Source organism: Oncorhynchus gorbuscha, linkage group LG09 (assembly GCF_021184085.1).
Source record: "Oncorhynchus gorbuscha isolate QuinsamMale2020 ecotype Even-year linkage group LG09, OgorEven_v1.0, whole genome shotgun sequence".
NCBI classification, from domain to species: domain Eukaryota; kingdom Metazoa; phylum Chordata; class Actinopteri; order Salmoniformes; family Salmonidae; genus Oncorhynchus; species Oncorhynchus gorbuscha.
In genome coordinates, this window is record NC_060181.1 from 78,363,322 (window position 1) to 78,380,488 (window position 17,167).

General features: G+C 46.8%; 1 protein-coding gene across 1 annotated transcript; it reads left to right on the plus strand.

Annotated features, from left to right (window-relative positions):
- The first annotated feature begins 3,663 nt into the window (after positions 1-3,663).
- On the plus strand, positions 3,664-16,006 carry LOC124044452 (immunoglobulin superfamily member 3-like). Its single transcript, XM_046364084.1, has 9 exons — positions 3,664-3,861; positions 4,643-5,017; positions 5,207-5,623; positions 10,810-11,175; positions 12,030-12,419; positions 13,185-13,559; positions 13,659-14,051; positions 14,605-15,024; positions 15,132-16,006. Exons 1-9 carry the CDS (start codon positions 3,798-3,800, stop codon positions 15,332-15,334), a joined length of 3,003 nt encoding a protein of 1,000 aa, XP_046220040.1. The 5' UTR covers positions 3,664-3,797; the 3' UTR covers positions 15,335-16,006.
- Positions 16,007-17,167: the final 1,161 nt, after the last annotated feature.

Sequence of the window (17,167 nt, forward strand, 5' to 3'; positions counted from 1 at the left end):
ACTTTCACTTCCCTGTCTCAGCAGTCAGCAGATTTAGACTAGAATACAATGATATGTTAGCTGTCATCTGATTGCCTAGAATACAGTAATATCTTAGTGGTCACCAGATGCAGACTAGAATACGGTAATATGTTAGCTGTGCACACCACAGGAGGTTGATGGCACCTTAATTGAGGAGAACAGGCTCTTGGTAATGTCAGGAGTGGAATAGGTGTAATGGTATCAAATATATGGTTTCCATTTGTTTGATGCCATTACATTTGGTTCGTTCCAGCCATTATTATGAGCCGTTCTCCCCTTAGCAGCCTCCACTGGTGCACACCTATCCCAGAATTTAGAGACAATATTCCCACCAGCCCTTGAATACACATTCACCACGACACAGAACTTCATAGCATGTGTAAGTGTGTTTATTAGCTCTTCCTGTCAGGCCCTGTTGCTGATGCATTGTGATTGGTTGATGTCATGTGGTACATGATGAAGCAACATTCCTGTTCTAGATCCCTCCCTCAGCTGTCAATCCCTGGAACTGGCCGTTTGACACCTCTCCTGCTCTACCTAGCACAGGTACATGTGTTTGATGATTTGTAGCACTCTTTTATTAAGGACCAGACTGAGCAAATTCCACTCTCTCTCACTCTGCTTCACATTGTGCATACTAACAGACCAGAGCCGTGGTATATTTAAGAAATAAGGCACGAGGGGATGTGGTATATGGCCAATATACCATGGCTAAAGGTTGCTCTTTGCACGATGCAACGTGGAGTGCCTGGACACACCCCTTAGCCGTGGTATATTGGCCATATAACACAACCCCTAGAGGTGCCTTGTTGCTATAAGAAACTGGTTACCAGTGTAATTAGAGCAGTAAAAATACATGTTTTGCCATACACGTGGTATACCACAGCTGTCATCCAAAAAACATTCAGGGCTCAAGCCACCTAGTTTATATTGGCCATTAGTCTTCCGTTGCCGTACCTCCAAAATCGCGTCATTGTCACGGGAAGACTGTTTCTCGACGAGGCTAATTGGACACACACCCCACCCCGTCTGGTCTCATTATTTAATGATAGATCTAATAATCTGTGCAGGGCCTATTTTGTGCTTTCATGACCGTTGTGAACAAGTAACAAGTTATTGTCTTACTCAGCGTTAAAGCAGCCTGAATAGTTGTAGCTGCAGAAATAGTTGAAGTCCACACAGTGGCACTATCGAGCCACGCAGCCCAAGCTCACTAAATAAACTATAGTAGATTTATACGTACACCGTATCATCACACCCTCTTCTCACCATGCATTTTCTCTTTGTCCACAAGGTCGCAGTGGCATATCAATGTACATGTGATTCAAAAAATCTCTTGGGGAGAATTGGCTTGTTGCATGCTGAGACACATTTGTAATCATAATACAGACAGGCATCGTTTCTCTGTAATATCAAATTATGCTGAGACAAAAATCAGAAGGCATAGAGAGCACATGCACACATACACTACCAGCCAAAAGTTTGGACGCAACCAACTCGTTCAAGAGTCTCTTTATTTGTACTATTTTCTACATTGCAGAATAATAGGGAATACATCAAAGCTATGAAACAACACATATGGAATCATGTAGTAACCAAAAAAGTGTTAAACAAAACAAAATATATTTGAGATTTTAGATTCTTAAAAGTAGCCACCTTTTGCTTGATGACAGCTTTACACACTCTTGGCATTCTCTCAACCAGCTTCATGAGGAATGCTGAGCACTTGTTGGCTGCTTTTCCTTCACTCTGTGATCCAACTCATCCCAAACCATCTCAATTGGGTTGAGGTCGGGGGGATTGTGGAGGCCAGGTCATCTGATGCAGCACTCCATCACTCTCCTTGGTCAAATAGCCTTTACACAACCTGGAGGTTTGTTTTGGGTCATTGTTCTGTTGAAAAACAAATGATAGTCCCACTAAGCGCAAACCAGATGGGATGGCGTATCGCTGCAGAATGCTGTGGTAGCCATGTTGGTTAAGTGTTCCTTGAATTCTAAATAAATCACTGTCAGTGTCACCAGCAAAGTACCCCACACCATCACACCTCCTCCTCCATGCAGATTTTCAACAGTCTTGTAACGGTGGTCCTCTGACGAGGAGGAGTAGTAGGAAGGATCGGAGGACCAATGCGCAGCGTGGAAAGTGTCCATATAGTTTAATAAGAATAATGAACACTGAACAAAACAATAAACAACAATGTGAAATAACAAAACCGATACAGTTCCGTGTGGAACAAACACTGTCACGGAAAATAATCACCCACAACTCAAAGTGAAACCAGGCTACCTAAGTATGGTTCTCAATCAGGAACAACGATTGACAGCTGCCTCTGATTGAGAACCATACCAGGCCAAACACAGAAATCCCAAATCTTAGAAAGGGGAACATAGACAACCTACCCAACTTACGCCCTGACCATACTAAAACTAAAACAAAACAAAGGAACTAAGGTCAGAACGTGACAGGTCTAATGTCCATTGCTCGTGTTTCTTGGCCCAAGCAAGTCTCTTCTTATTATTGGTGTCCTTTAGTAGTGTTTTTTCTGCAATTCTTAACAGTTTATGTTGAGATGTGTCTGTTACTTGAGCTCTGTGAAGCATTTATTTGGGCTGCAATCTGAGGTGCATTTAACTCTAATGAACGTATCCTCTGCAGCAGAGGTAACTCTGGGTCTTCCTGTCCTGTGGCGGTCCTCGTGAGAGACAGTTTCATCAGAGCGCTTGATGGATTGACCTTCATGTCTTAAAGTAATGATGGACTGTTGTTTCTCTTTGCTTATTTGAGCTGTTCTTGCCATATGGACTATCTTCTGTATACCACCCCGACCTTGCCAAAACACAACTGACTGGCTCAAATGCATTAAGAAGGAAATTCACTTTTAACATTTTTAAATGCCAAGAGAGTGCAAGAGTGTGCAAAGATGTCATCAAGCTAAAGGATGGTTACTTTGAAGAATCTTTAACATAAAGTTTTGATGTCTTCACTGGGGGTGACTGTTAGTTGGCAAAATGAAGAAGAATACTTCACACGTTTAAGAACATTCTAATGTTGTATGTAAAATACTTTTATTTAACTAGGTAAGTCATTTATCAACAAATTCATATTTACAATGACAGCCTAGGAACAGTGTGTTAACTGCAGAACAACAGATTTTTACCTTGTCAGCTCAGGGATTCGATCTAGCAACCTTTCGGTTACTGGCCTAACACTCTAACCACTATGCTACCTGCCGCCCCAATACAGTTTCATGTATTAATTTTCTGGGTGAAAATGAATTGAAATGTATTCCAGGTGACCACCTCATGAAGCAGGTTGAGAGAATGCCTAGAGTGTCATCATGGAAAAGGGTGGTTACTTTAAAGAATCTTAAATATAACGTTTTGATGTCTTCACTATTATTTTACAATGTAGAAAATAGTGAAAATAAAGAAAAACCCTGGAATGAGTAGGTGTGTCCAAACTTTTGACTGGTACTCTACATGCACACTGACGCACACACACGCACACACATGCACACACATATGCAATCACACACACAGACACTACGTGTTTTTTTTTCAGTTGCCAAGAAACCACAGCTCATACTTCCTCCTAGTCTGTCTGCAGAACGTATTCAAGAAAAGATCATAACACCACACATATTACCACAGACAGATACACAGACAGACAGACCGGAGGTGTCTGAGAGCAGATAACTGAAACTGCTGTGTAGTTGATACAGCCTTGTGTTTGGAGTGCAGTTTGGCCTAGCGTGTCGGTCAGTTAGGGGCAGGATGGGGTGTCCCCAGCCGTACATTACCAGTATCCTGTTCTTCCTGAGTGGACTCATCCAATGGGGTAAGAGGATCTTCAGGTCACCACACACACACCTCCAGTCCTACCCATGGGGGTGCCTGTTGGTTAGCAAAATTAGGAAGAACACTACACACATTTAAGAACATTCTAATGTTATATATAAAATGTTATACAGTTTCCTCTATTAATTTGCTGGGTGAAAAAATGATCTGCATAAAGGCACAAAAGGTTGTGCAAATTCTCGGTTCTCTTTGACCTGTTAATTATCAGCAAAGTCCAAAGTATTGAGTTGCCTTTTAGAGTCCTTGGGTCAGATGATGGGGGTGGACTGTTGAAATGGCCACAGTTCTATATCAGTGTTTCTAAAATCTCCTCTCTTCATAGTTGGTCTACTGATGAAATGTTATGAAATACTGTTCGTGTGACAGAAAATGTCTACTTGGAATGAGTCACAATGTTTTTGATTTGATCAAACAAGCGCTATGAAAACAATTTAACTAACACAAACCCTGACGATTGAAAATTATTTATTCAAAATTGCAATTTAACAGCAGTAATTACACCTTTTGATTAGCAGCACAATCAAACCTCCCCACAGCAGGTGTTAGTCTAAGAGATGGAGCTGTGGCTGTTTTCAAGCCATTACAATTGTCACATGACAGTTGCGATATGAATGCATTATTTATAGTTTGTTGATGAGAGGCAGACAGTGCAGACTGCAATCATTCTAAAAAAGAGAGGTCATATTTGAAGCTAGATATAATTCTCTTTAAGTTAGTCTGAGAATATCATCTTCCTGTATTGACTTCTGTTCTCCATCTAGGCGGGGCCAGGGTGCTTGTGGAGGTGCAGTCTGGCCCTCTGCATCGTGTGATTGGCTACCCTATCTCCATCTCCTGCAACGTGAGTGGCTTCTCTAACCCGTCGGCCCAGCAGGACTTCAGATTCTCAGTCTACAAGCCAAAAAACCCCACCCAGGAGATCCAGATCATCAGCACAGATGACCCAAACTATGCCATGGCGGTGTACGGCGTCCGCGTCAGGGGAGGTGTCATCACTCTGGAGCGCCTGTCAGTGACCTCGGTCCTTTTCCACGTGAAGAGTCTGGAGGATGGGGACGAGGGAGAGTATGAGTGCCACACCCCAAACTCAGAAGCTGTATATGACGGGACATACAACGCAAAGACCACATTGAAGGGTAATGTTTTTTTCTTACTTATTCATCTAATTTTGCCTAAATGACAAGGCCTTCTGTGGTTGCTGTATGTGTATCATTAACAAGCCATTATTTGAAATAACTCTGGACTTGTCTACCAGATATACTGTATCAGTCAATCAGAACCATACTGTAGTGTTGATGTCCATCCCTCAAATCCTGTTTCCATAGTGATTGGGGACACCCTGACCGCCTCCTCCACTGGCCCCGCCTCCTTTAGCCTATCAGAGGGTGACGACCTAACCCTGCAATGTCTCGCCTCCAGCAACACCTTCCAGCACACCCACCTGTCCATCACCTGGTATCACCATGGAGACAGGGAAGCCTCACCCCACCCCATCATCTCTCTGGACCGTGATTTGAAGGTGAGTCCGGGTCAGCGGTTTGAGGGTCGATACCAGGCAGGGTTCATTGTTTTGGACAAGCTGGAGGAGGCCACCTACAGGCTGAAGATGGCAAGGATTGAGCTGTCCGATGCAGGGAGAATCTCCTGCCAGGCCCAGGAGTGGATCCAAGACCCAGACCGGAGCTGGTACCGAATCGCCCAAAAAGACACACAGCCAACCACTTTGGAGGTCAAAGCCATAGGTGAGAAACACCTTAGTGTTTTTTATACTTCCAATCCTTAGCCCAAATTTGTCATGCAGGTGAAAGAGGACCCAAAAGCGACTTAACAGAAACAGAGTTTATTCAAGTCCAAACAGAAAACGACAAATCCTGAATCCTTAACAGGAAATGTCCAAACAGGGAATAACAGAAATCCTCTAGTCTGTAGAGGGGAATAACAGGAGAAGCGGCCACAGACTGCAGGTCGCTTCGGGTAGGCGCAGGCCGTAGCTGACAGAGACACCTGCTCACACGCAGCATCTGATGAAGGCAAAAACACGACAGGACAGGGCGATACACAATCACAGCACGGTGAATTCTAAACAAGGAACCGACAGGACAGGAACGGAACACAAAGGAAGAAATAGGGACTCTAATCAGGGGAAAGGATCGGGAACAGGTGTGGGAAGACTAAATGATGATTAGGGGAATAGGAACAGCTGGGAGCAGGAACGGAACGATAGAGAGAAGAGAGAGCGAGAGAGTGAGAGAGGGAGGGGGAGAGAGAGGGATAGAAAGAGGGAAAGAACCTAATAAGACCAGCAGAGGGAAACGAATAGAATGGGGAGCACAGGGACAAGACATGATAATAAATGACAAACATGACAGTACCCCCCACTCACCGAGCGCCTCCTGGCGCACTCGAGGAGGAATCCTGGCGGCAACGGAGGAAATCATCGATGAGTGAACGGTCCAGCACGTCCCGAGACGGAACCCAACTCCTCTCCTCAGGACCGTAACCCTCCCAATCCACTAAGTATTGGTGACCCCGTCCCCGAGAACGCATGTCCATGATCTTATGTACCTTGTAAATAGGTGCGCTCTCGACAAGGACGGGAGGGGGGGAGGGAAGACGAACGGGGGTGCGAAGAAAGGGCTTAACACAGGAGACATGGAAGACAGGATGGACGCGACGAAGATGTCGCGGAAGAAGCAGTCGCACAGCGACAGGATTGATGACCTGGGAGACACGGAACGGACCAATGAACCGCGGAGTCAACTTACGAGAAGCTGTCGTAAGAGGAAGGTTGCGAGTGGAAAGCCACACTCTCTGGCCGCAACAATACCTTGGACTCTTAATCCTGCGTTTATTGGCGGCTCTCACAGTCTTCCCCGCAGACAAAGGCAGACCGGTAATGAAGTCTAAGGCGATGTGAGACCATGGTCGAGAAGGAATGGGGAGCGGTCTGAGACGACCGGCAGGAGGAGAGTTACCCGACTTAGTCTGCGCGCAGTCCGAACAAGCAGCCACGAAACGGCGCGTGTCACGCTCCTGAGTCGGCCACCAAAAGCGCTGGCGAATAGACGCAAGAGTGCCTCGAACACCGGGATGACCAGCTAACTTGGCAGAGTGAGCCCACTGAAGAACAGCCAGACGAGTGGAAACAGGAACGAAAAGGAGGTTACTAGGACAAGCGCGGCGACGCAGAGTGCGTGAGTGCTTGCTTAACCTGTCTTTCAATTCCCCAGACTGTTAACCCGACAACACGCCCATAAGGAAGAATCCCCTCGGGATCAGTAGAAGCCACAGAAGAACTAAACAGACGGGATAAGGCATCAGGCTTGGTGTTCTTGCTACCCGGACGGTAAGAAATCACAAACTCGAAACGAGCGAAAAACAACGCCCAACGAGCTTGACGGGCATTAAGTCGTTTGGCAGAACGGATGTACTCAAGGTTCTTATGGTCTGTCCAAACGACAAAAGGAACGGTCGCCCCCTCCAACCACTGTCGCCATTCGCCTAGGGCTAAGCGGATGGCGAGCAGTTCACGGTTACCCACATCATAGTTGCGCTCAGATGGCGACAGGCGATGAGAAAAATAAGCGCAAGGATGAACCTTATCGTCAGACTGGAAGCGCTGGGATAGAATGGCTCCCACGCCTACCTCTGAAGCGTCAACCTCGACAATGAATTGTCTAGTGACGTCAGGAGTAACGAGGATAGGAGCGGACGTAAAACGTTCTTTTAGAAGATCAAAAGCTCCCTGGGCGGAACCGGACCACTTAAAACACGTCTTGACAGAAGTAAGAGCTGTGAGAGGGGCAGCAACTTGACCGAAATTACGAATGAAACGCCGATAGAAATTAGCGAAACCTAAAAGCGCTGCAACTCGACACGTGACCTTGGAACGGGCCAATCACTGACAGCTTGGACCTTAGCGGAATCCATCTGAATGCCTTCAGCGGAAATAACGGAACCGAGAAAAGTAACGGAGGAGACATGAAAAGAGCACTTCTCAGCCTTTACGTAGAGACAATTCTCTAAAAGGCGCTGTAGAACACGTCGAACGTGCTGAACATGAATCTCGAGTGACGGAGAAAAAAAATCAGGATATCGTCAAGATAGACAAAAACAAAGATGTTCAGCATGTCTCTCAGAACATCATTAACTAATGCCTGAAAAACAGCTGGCGCATTGGCGAGACCGAACGGCAGAACCCGGTACTCAAAATGCCCTAACGGAGTGTTAAACGCCGTTTTCCACTCGTCCCCCTCTCTGATGCGCACGAGATGGTAAGCGTTACGAAGGTCCAACTTAGTAAAGCACCTGGCTCCCTGCAGAATCTCGAAGGCTGATGACATAAGGGGAAGCGGATAACGATTCTTAACCGTTATGTCATTCAGCCCTCGATAATCCACGCAGGGGCGCAGAGTACCGTCCTTCTTCTTAACAAAAAAGAACCCCGCCCCGGCCGGAGAAGAAGAAGGCACTATGGTACCGGCGTCAAGAGACACAGACAAATAATCCTCGAGAGCCTTACGTTCGGGAGCCGACAGAGAGTATAGTCTACCTCGAGGAGGAGTGGTCCCCGGAAGGAGATCAATACTACAATCATACGACCGGTGAGGAGGAAGGGAGTTGGCTCGGGACCGACTGAAGACCGTGCGCAGATCATGATATTCCTCCGGCACTCCTGTCAAATCGCCAGGTTCCTCCTGAGAAGTAGGGACAGAAGAAACGGGAGGGATGGCAGACATTAAACACTTCACATGACAAGAAACGTTCCAGGATAGGATAGAATTACTAGACCAATTAATAGAAGGATTATGACATACTAGCCAGGGATGACCCAAAACAACAGGTGTAAACGGTGAACGGAAAATCAAAAAAGAAATAGTCTCAATGTGGTTACCAGATACTGTGAGAGTTAAAGGTAGTGTCTCAAATCTGATACTGGGAAGATGACTACCATCTAAGGCAAACATGGGCGTAGGCTTGTCTAACGGTCTGAAAGGAATGTTATGTTTCCGAACCCATGCTTCGTCCATGAAACAACCCTCAGCCCCAGAGTCAATCAAGGCACTGCATGTAGCACCCGAACCGGTCCAGCGTAGATGGACCGACATAGTAGTACAAGATCTAGATGAAGAGACCTGAGTAGTAGCGCTCACCAGTAGCCCTCCGCTTACTGATGGGCTCTGGCCTCTTACTGGACATGAATTAACAAAATGTCCAGCAACTCCGCAATAGAGGCACAGGCGGTTGGTGATCCTCCGTTCCCTCTCCTTAGTCGAGATGCGAATCCCTCCCAGCTGCATGGGCTCAGTCTCAAAGCCAGAGGAGGGAGATGGTTGCGATGCGGAGCAGGGAAACACCGTTGATGCGAGCTCTCTTCCACGAGCCCGGTGACGAAGATCTACCCGTCGTTCTATGCGGATGGCGAGAGCAATCAAAGAGTCCACATCTGAAGGAACCTCCCGGGAGAGAATCTCATCCTTAACCACTGCGTGGAGTCCCTCCAGAAAACGAGCGAGCAGCGCCGGCTCGTTCCACTCACTAGAGGCAGCAAGAGTGCGAAACTCAATAGAATAATCCGTTATGGACCGTTCACCTTGGCATAAGGAAGCCAGGGCCCTAGAAGCCTCCCTACCAAAAACTGAACGGTCAAAAACCCGAATCATCTCCTCTTTAAAGTTCTGGAACTTGTTAGAGCAATCAGCCCTTGCCTCCCAGATAGCTGTGCCCCATTCTCGAGCCCGGCCAGTAAGGAGTGAAATGACGTAAGCAACCCGAGCTCTCTCTCTAGAGTATGTGTTGGGTTGGAGAGAGAACACAATCTCACACTGCGTGAGAAAGGAGCGGCACTCAGTGGGCTGCCCGGAGTAGCAAGGTGGGTTATTAACCCTAGGTTCTGGAGGCTCGGCAGGCCAGGAAGTAACAGGTGGCACGAGACGTAGACTCTGGAACTGTCCAGAGAGGTCGGAAACCTGAGCGGCCAGGTTCTCCACGGCATGGCGAGCAGCAGACAATTCCTGCTCGTGTCTGCCGAGCATGGCTCCTTGGATCTTGACGGCAGTGTAACGAGCGTCTGAAGTCGCTGGGTCCATTCCTTGTTCGGTTCCTTCTGTCATGCAGGTGAAAGAGGACCCAAAAGCGACTTAACAGAAACAGAGTTTATTCAAGTCCAAACAGAAAACGACAAATCCTGAATCCTTAACAGGAAATGTCCAAACAGGGAATAACAGAAATCCTCTAGTCTGTAGAGGGGAATAACAGGAGAAGCGGCCACAGACTGCAGGTCGCTTCGGGTAGGCGCAGGCCGTAGCTGACAGAGACACCTGCTCACACGCAGCATCTGATGAAGGCAAAAACACGACAGGACAGGGCGATACACAATCACAGCACGGTGAATTCTAAACAAGGAACCGACAGGACAGGAACGGAACACAAAGGAAGAAATAGGGACTCTAATCAGGGGAAAGGATCGGGAACAGGTGTGGGAAGACTAAATGATGATTAGGGGAATAGGAACAGCTGGGAGCAGGAACGGAACGATAGAGAGAAGAGAGAGCGAGAGAGTGAGAGAGGGAGGGGGGAGAGAGAGGGATAGAAAGAGGGAAAGAACCTAATAAGACCAGCAGAGGGAAACGAATAGAATGGGGAGCACAGGGACAAGACATGATAATAAATGACAAACATGACAAAATTGTGTTTACACAGCCATCAAATATGTGGGTGATTGTTCTGGGTTAAGAGGACTTATGCCCATTCACTCTTTTGTCTTATTTCCTGTAAGTAAATGCTGAGATGGGGTTTCCTGTGTCTCAGAGGTGATTATGAGGACTGAGTTTACTGTATGTCTAAGAGATTATTGTGAGTTATTTCCTGTCCTTCTCTCAGTGGTGGCTCCAGACCAGGGCTCTAGTTCTATGGTGGTGAGTATGACTGTGCACAAAACACACCTTCAAGAGGGGGGAGGAGCTATCCTTGCAGTGCATCGTGAACACACAGGGCCCGGTGGGTCAGTTCTTCTCAGTGGCCTGGGTCAAGGACAACCAGGAGCTGGCCAATATTGGGCCCACGGGGGTCCTGTCTGTGGGGCCGGAGTATGGGGGGCGAGAGAGAGGGGGTGAGCTGAGAGCTGTGCGAACGAGGGAGAAGACACACCTGCTCACCCTGCGACCTGTCAGAACCCAGGACCAGGGAGTGTACCACTGCAGGGCCTGGCCAGAGGAGAGGGATGGGAACGGGGTCTTCACACAGGGATCCACCCAGGACTCCACCACAGAGACTATCACCATCACAACTACAGGTGAGTGATCTGACACCAAGCCAATCAGAAGCAAGGCTACAGGTGTGTAAGCAAGTAAGAAGCCAATCCAGGTCAGAGCTAAATTTTTACGCTTACATTTTAGTCATTTAGCCGACGCTCTGTGATCAGAGACCTGGAGGGGAGTTGCAGTGAGATTAGTAGGCGAGCAGCCTCTAGTATTGCCTGCCCTGTGAGTTGGAGGGGACTGGGAAAGGGTGAGGTCAAAAGAGGCAAGGAGGGGAAAGAGAGAGTCAGAAATAAATTAATCGAAGGCAGATGTCGGGAGGTTGAAGTCTCCAAGTACAAAGATCAGTGAGCCATCGTCAGGACATTAGCTTATCAAGGTGTCAAGCTCATTGAGGAGCTCTCCAATGGCACTTGGTGGGCGATAGATGACAATAATGTTAAGCTTGAGTGGACATGTGACAGTGACAGCATGGAATTCAAATGAGGAGATGGAGAGGTGAGAGAGCTGAGAGAAAATCTCCACAGAAATGAGTAGACCTGTACCACCACCGCGACGACCAGATGCTGTCGGACTATGAGAGAAAACATTGTCAGATGAAGAAAGAGCAGCTGGGTCATTAAGATGAGTCATCAAGCACTGAGTCAGAGCCAGAGCAAAATTGTAGTTGTTTCATCAGCTTTCCATGTGGTTGCTACACCAATCAACAACAGGGGGTGAGATCCTCAATAAGTTCAGTTTGTGCATTGACCTGGCTCTGAAAACAGTTATTACATATGTACAACACACACACACACTCATCACTCACACACTCATCACACACACACACACACACACACTTATCACACACTGATAACACACTCAGCACCTTCTTTTTGTCTGTTCTCAGAAAGTGGTTTGGCTGTTGCCGTGGATACCCAACAGGTGAATGTTGACGAAGGGGATGCGCTGCAACTCACCTGTAGAGTGAGCGGGGTCAAGGGTCAGCTCTCTATCACCTGGCAACACAGATCAGCCTCAATGGCAACAGGCCCCTTCAGTGATGTCATCAGCCTGAGCCGTGTGGGTGTGATGGAACTGGGGGCAAAGTTTGGGAAGCGTAATGTTCGTACAATGCGTCCCATGGCAGACATATTCACCCTGGAGCTGGGTGAGGTCACGCCCTCTGACGCAGGAGCCTATCAGTGCACCGTCTCTGAGTGGACCACGGAAGCCAACGGCAATGGCAAGAAAACTCACAGCCAATCACAGGACTGCAGTGTAGAGGTTCATCATGTGGGTAAGAGCACTTTCTGCATCGTGGTGCTAGAGGCGTCACTATAGGCCCGGGTTCAATCCAAGGCTATGTCGCAGCCGGCCACGACCGGAAGACCCATGAAGCGGCTCACAATTGGCCCAGCGTTGTTCGGGTTAGTGGTTTGGCCGGCCGGGATGAGAAAGAGAGGTCATAGACCATGGGAAGTAGGGTTGTTGGGGGTGCTACAGCACCACCTAAAAAAACAGAATAAAAAACAAATGTGCGCTGGGCCTACTAGTCGTGTATTAACAGACCTATGTAACAGTCTGTAATGAGGGCAAAACAGAAAACCTCCACCCTCAACCCCAAACTACTTCCTGCGGCTATATGGGAAAGAGAGAGGGAGAGTTTCAAAGTTGACAAACATAACATAAAAATTCAAACAAAATATTTGCTTGCCTCGTTGATGTCCATGAATATTTAATTTAACACAGCACAAATATTTATTCTTCAAAGTTACTGGAGACAGTGTTGGTAAAGATCAACTGAGCAAGAAGCATGAGGTAGGCTTTCAGCTCCCACATTATCTATGTAGAGATCAATAACTTTATACTTGATGACTGATCTCTCACATCAGATAGATTGATTCAATATTTTTGCAGATGACCATGTTCTCCTTATCCTCACAGCCACTGTTAGAGTTTGGCCCTAAGAGGCCTGATAGTTGTCATCAGTGATTTCTCATCATTGTCATCTCAGTGGTATCTCATCATTGTCATCAGTGATATCTCATCATTGTCCTTGCAGAGTCTCTGCTGAGTGTGTACCTGAGTAGTCGTGGTGTCCAGGTGACAGTGGGGGGAGAGGTGGAGCTGGTGTGTCGGGTTCAAGGGCCCTCGCGCCCGGTTACTGTAACGTGGAGCCTGCAGCGTGAGGGGCAGTCTGCCCCAGACAACATCCTGACCCTGTCGTACACTGGTGACATCACGTGGAGTGGCGACCAGAGCAATTACCAGTTGAGGGCGACCACCGGGAAGAAGGAAGTGCGTTACTACCTCCGCATCATCAAAGCGAGCCACAAGGAGGCTGGGCGCTACCAGTGTGTGATCTCAGTGTTCCTGCAAGGGAGACACAGGAAGCCACAGAACTCCAACGCTCTGGGTGTGCTGGTCCAGACTCCAAGTAGGTCAGGTCAACAGGTCAACCTGGGGTTAGAGTTAGGGTCTCAGCCTCCATCACGCTTTCTTTATTTACCTGTCTTTCTCTCTCTCCCTCTTCCAGAGGGTGTACTCACCTTGTCCTCTAGCTCCTCCCCTCTGGATAAGAGTGTCAAGACAGACATACAGATGGAATGCTCCGTAGCCAAAGCAACCTCTAACTCATCCCGCTTCGCTGTCAGCTGGTTGGCCCAGAAGAACGGGGAGGGGAACAAGACGGTCCTCAGCTCAGACCGTGATGCTGTGATAACGCTAGGGCTGGGATTAGGCACAGAACAGCGAATCAGCATGAGAAGACGTGAGGGGCGGAGCTTTGAGCTGACCATTCGACAGGCCCGTAGCTGGGACAATGGGATGTACTACTGCGTGGTGGAGGAGTGGCTACAGGATCCTCACGGCCAATGGTACAAGCTCCTGCCCTCTTCTGCAGCCATGGAACTCCGTGTACTCCAGACAGGTGTGTTATCCGGTCATGGCTAGAAGGGATTTTTTTTTTTTGCAGTTTAGCTAACCCTAACACTGTTCCTAACCTTAACCCAGTTTTCCTAACCTGCTGCTCGAATTCTCCTAATCTGCTGCGTAAATTCTCCTAACCTGCTACAAACAGTCAAATCGGACAAAAGCTGAATTCCATCTAAGTCAAAACCGAGTTACCCTGATAACAAAGCAAGGCAATGCTGCATTGGTAGAAGGACATGGATCTGCAATGTATATCACATCTATAGAGTATCTTGTTGTGCTGATTTGCAGTTTCTCTGACTTTCTCTTCAATTCAATTCAAGGGGCTGTATTGGCATGGGAAACATATGTTAACATTGCCAAAGCAAGTGAAGTAGATAATATACAAAAGTGAAATAAACTATGCAAATGAACAGTAAACATTACACTCACAGAAGTTCCAAAAGAATAAAGACATTACAAATGTCATATTATGCACATATACAGTGTTGTAACAATGTACAAATATCTGACCCCGCCTCTCTCTCTTTCTGTCTCTCTCTCTGTCCCAGTGACTGACCTCAGTGTTAACCAGACAGATCTGGAGATGGAGGTCAAAGAGGGGGAGGGGGCAGAGTTGACCTGTGCCTTGACCTCAGGTGACCCCGCCTCTCTCTACTCTCTCACCTGGTTCTACATGAGGCGTGGCTCCTCCTCCTCTCTCAGGGTTCCTCTAGTGATTCTGGGCCATGATGGTGTCCTGAAGTACCCTGAGGACCAGGACAACCAAGGGCTCCAGGACCAGAAGGGGAGGCTGATCTTCTCCAGGCCCACCCATGGTACCTTTCTGCTGGGTCTGCAGAGAGCTCTTCAGGGTGACAGTGGAGTCTACCAGTGTCAAGTGGACCAGTACAAGCTCATTCATAGCAACTGGGAATTAAGCGCCACCAACCAATCAGGAACAACCAACCTCACTGTACGACGACCAATAGGTATGATGGCATCACTTATGAGTCCATGACATCGGACTGTACAAATACAACTGAATCCGAATGGGTTGTCTTTATTTCTCACCTTCTTCTGTTCTCTCCTTCCCCAGAAGATGTGTCTGAGTTGCTGTCTGAACGAGGATTCGTTACTGAATCAATTCTAGGCATCTTCATCCCTCTTGTCTGTATCCTGGCAATTCTTGTCGTGGTGCTGTCAATCAAGCTGAAGCGGCAGGGCTCAGCTGGAAACAAGAAACAGGCCAAATCTCTGTGGCTGGAGTTTAACCCACTGAATCCACGCCCAGAAGACTGAGCACAGGGGAGAGGAGAGAAGTGAAACAGAGAGAGGATGCGTAGATGAGAGGAAGAGTACATCAGTGAGGGGAGAAAAGGAGAGGATGTGGGATGGGGAGGGATTATAAGAGTGGGAAAAGGGGGATACGTGAGAGAACAGGAAAGGAGATGGGAGAGGGCAGAATGAGCTTTTTTTTATGTTAATGTGGTTGATTTTTGGATCCAAGCATGCTTTTTACTTGTTTACAAATAGGATTTACAGTTGCACACATTTTCTAGAACTTGAAATGTACATTGGCACTGCTTTAACTTTGAGACAACTTTTTTCAAATGTAGTTTTACATCAGTATTCTCTGATCACTCAAAACTCAAAGGATCATGTCTGATCATTGTTTGTATGAATGAGTTTTTCACAGATATTATATTTGTGAATTGTTGAAAGATATTCTGCCATGTTCTGTACTCATTTGTAACATTTTGCCTCAAGAATGAATCAGTTTTATTTCTTAACTTGTTTGAGTTGGGACTGCTTACGAGACTTTTGAAACACTTCTGAAAGAACTCTGAGACTTTATGGTATCACAAACATTTTATATAAAGAGAAGAATAAAGCGCTGCTCTCAGACATGTATCATTTGTAAAGTTGCTGGTGTATTATCTGGTTTGTAATAAATAGAGTACTATGACATGATTGATCTTCTTGGCTTTCTAACTCTGACAGCATGGGACTGTGTTGAAAACTACCTCTTTGTCTCGTGTGGATGTGAATGTGGTGGTTTATGTCACCTCTCTCCTTGTCGTATGTGAAACATATTGACTGCCCGTTAAACAGGAAGTAATTGCGTCTCTGCCCTGTAAAGAGGAAGCATCTGTGGTCCTGCTGAGTTCTGCTGAGCTCTGAAGCAGACCTCAGAGCAGTCGCACTGCGAAGAGAACGGAAACCTTCACACACGCACAGCAGTGTATTACCAAGTATACATTATCGCAAGATTTTCATCAGTGAATGTTCCATCTCTGCTGTGCCTTGGCCATTGGGAAGTGGGCTGTGCATGTATGCGAGACATGACAAACGTTGTGGTTATGGCTGCCTAGTTATGTATACACTGGTTCTCAGTGAAACAGCTCACTCTAGTGGAAACTGTGTGCGGTGGCACAGAGAGTTGCTTTACTGTAATCAGTCTCTATATTCATTTATAATAGTTTGTAATAGTAATACTATTCTACTATTATGATTTATATGTGAATAAACCAATCAATTTATCATATATATTATATTAGGAACATGGTGCTAGGAACATATTAAAAATATTTTGCTCTAAACCTGAGAGATGTCTACACATTGCTCGTGGTATTGCATGTACCACCCCGAGAGGGATGCTGCGTGTGTGTCTCTGTGTTTCAGAGAGTGCTGAGTCTTCTAGCAGATGTTGCTCCTACACAATGGAATGCCGGCGGTACTGAACATTGCCTACAGAGGAAGAGTGTCAGCATGGGACTGCTCTCCTTTCTACCTTCATCTCGCTCTCTATTTCTTTCTCTCTCTTTCTCCTCTCTGCATTCAGCCTATCAATGTTTAACACAGCCCATCTGTGGGGGAGTTTGGGAGAGAATAGACTCCATCACTTACTGCTCAAGCAAAAGGACTCGGACAACAGGCTCGTTCCTACATTACAAGAGATGTTTCTGGCAAATCAACTGAGTGTGTACCAGCTGTGGACAGTCTGTAAAAAACACCGGGGTCACAGTGTAAGGGGAAACAGTACGGTGTACAGCCTATTAAAAGATGTGACAATGTAGAACTGAAATGTATGATAAGAAGCTGTGAATAGATTGTCAATTGTTGAGAGGTGAG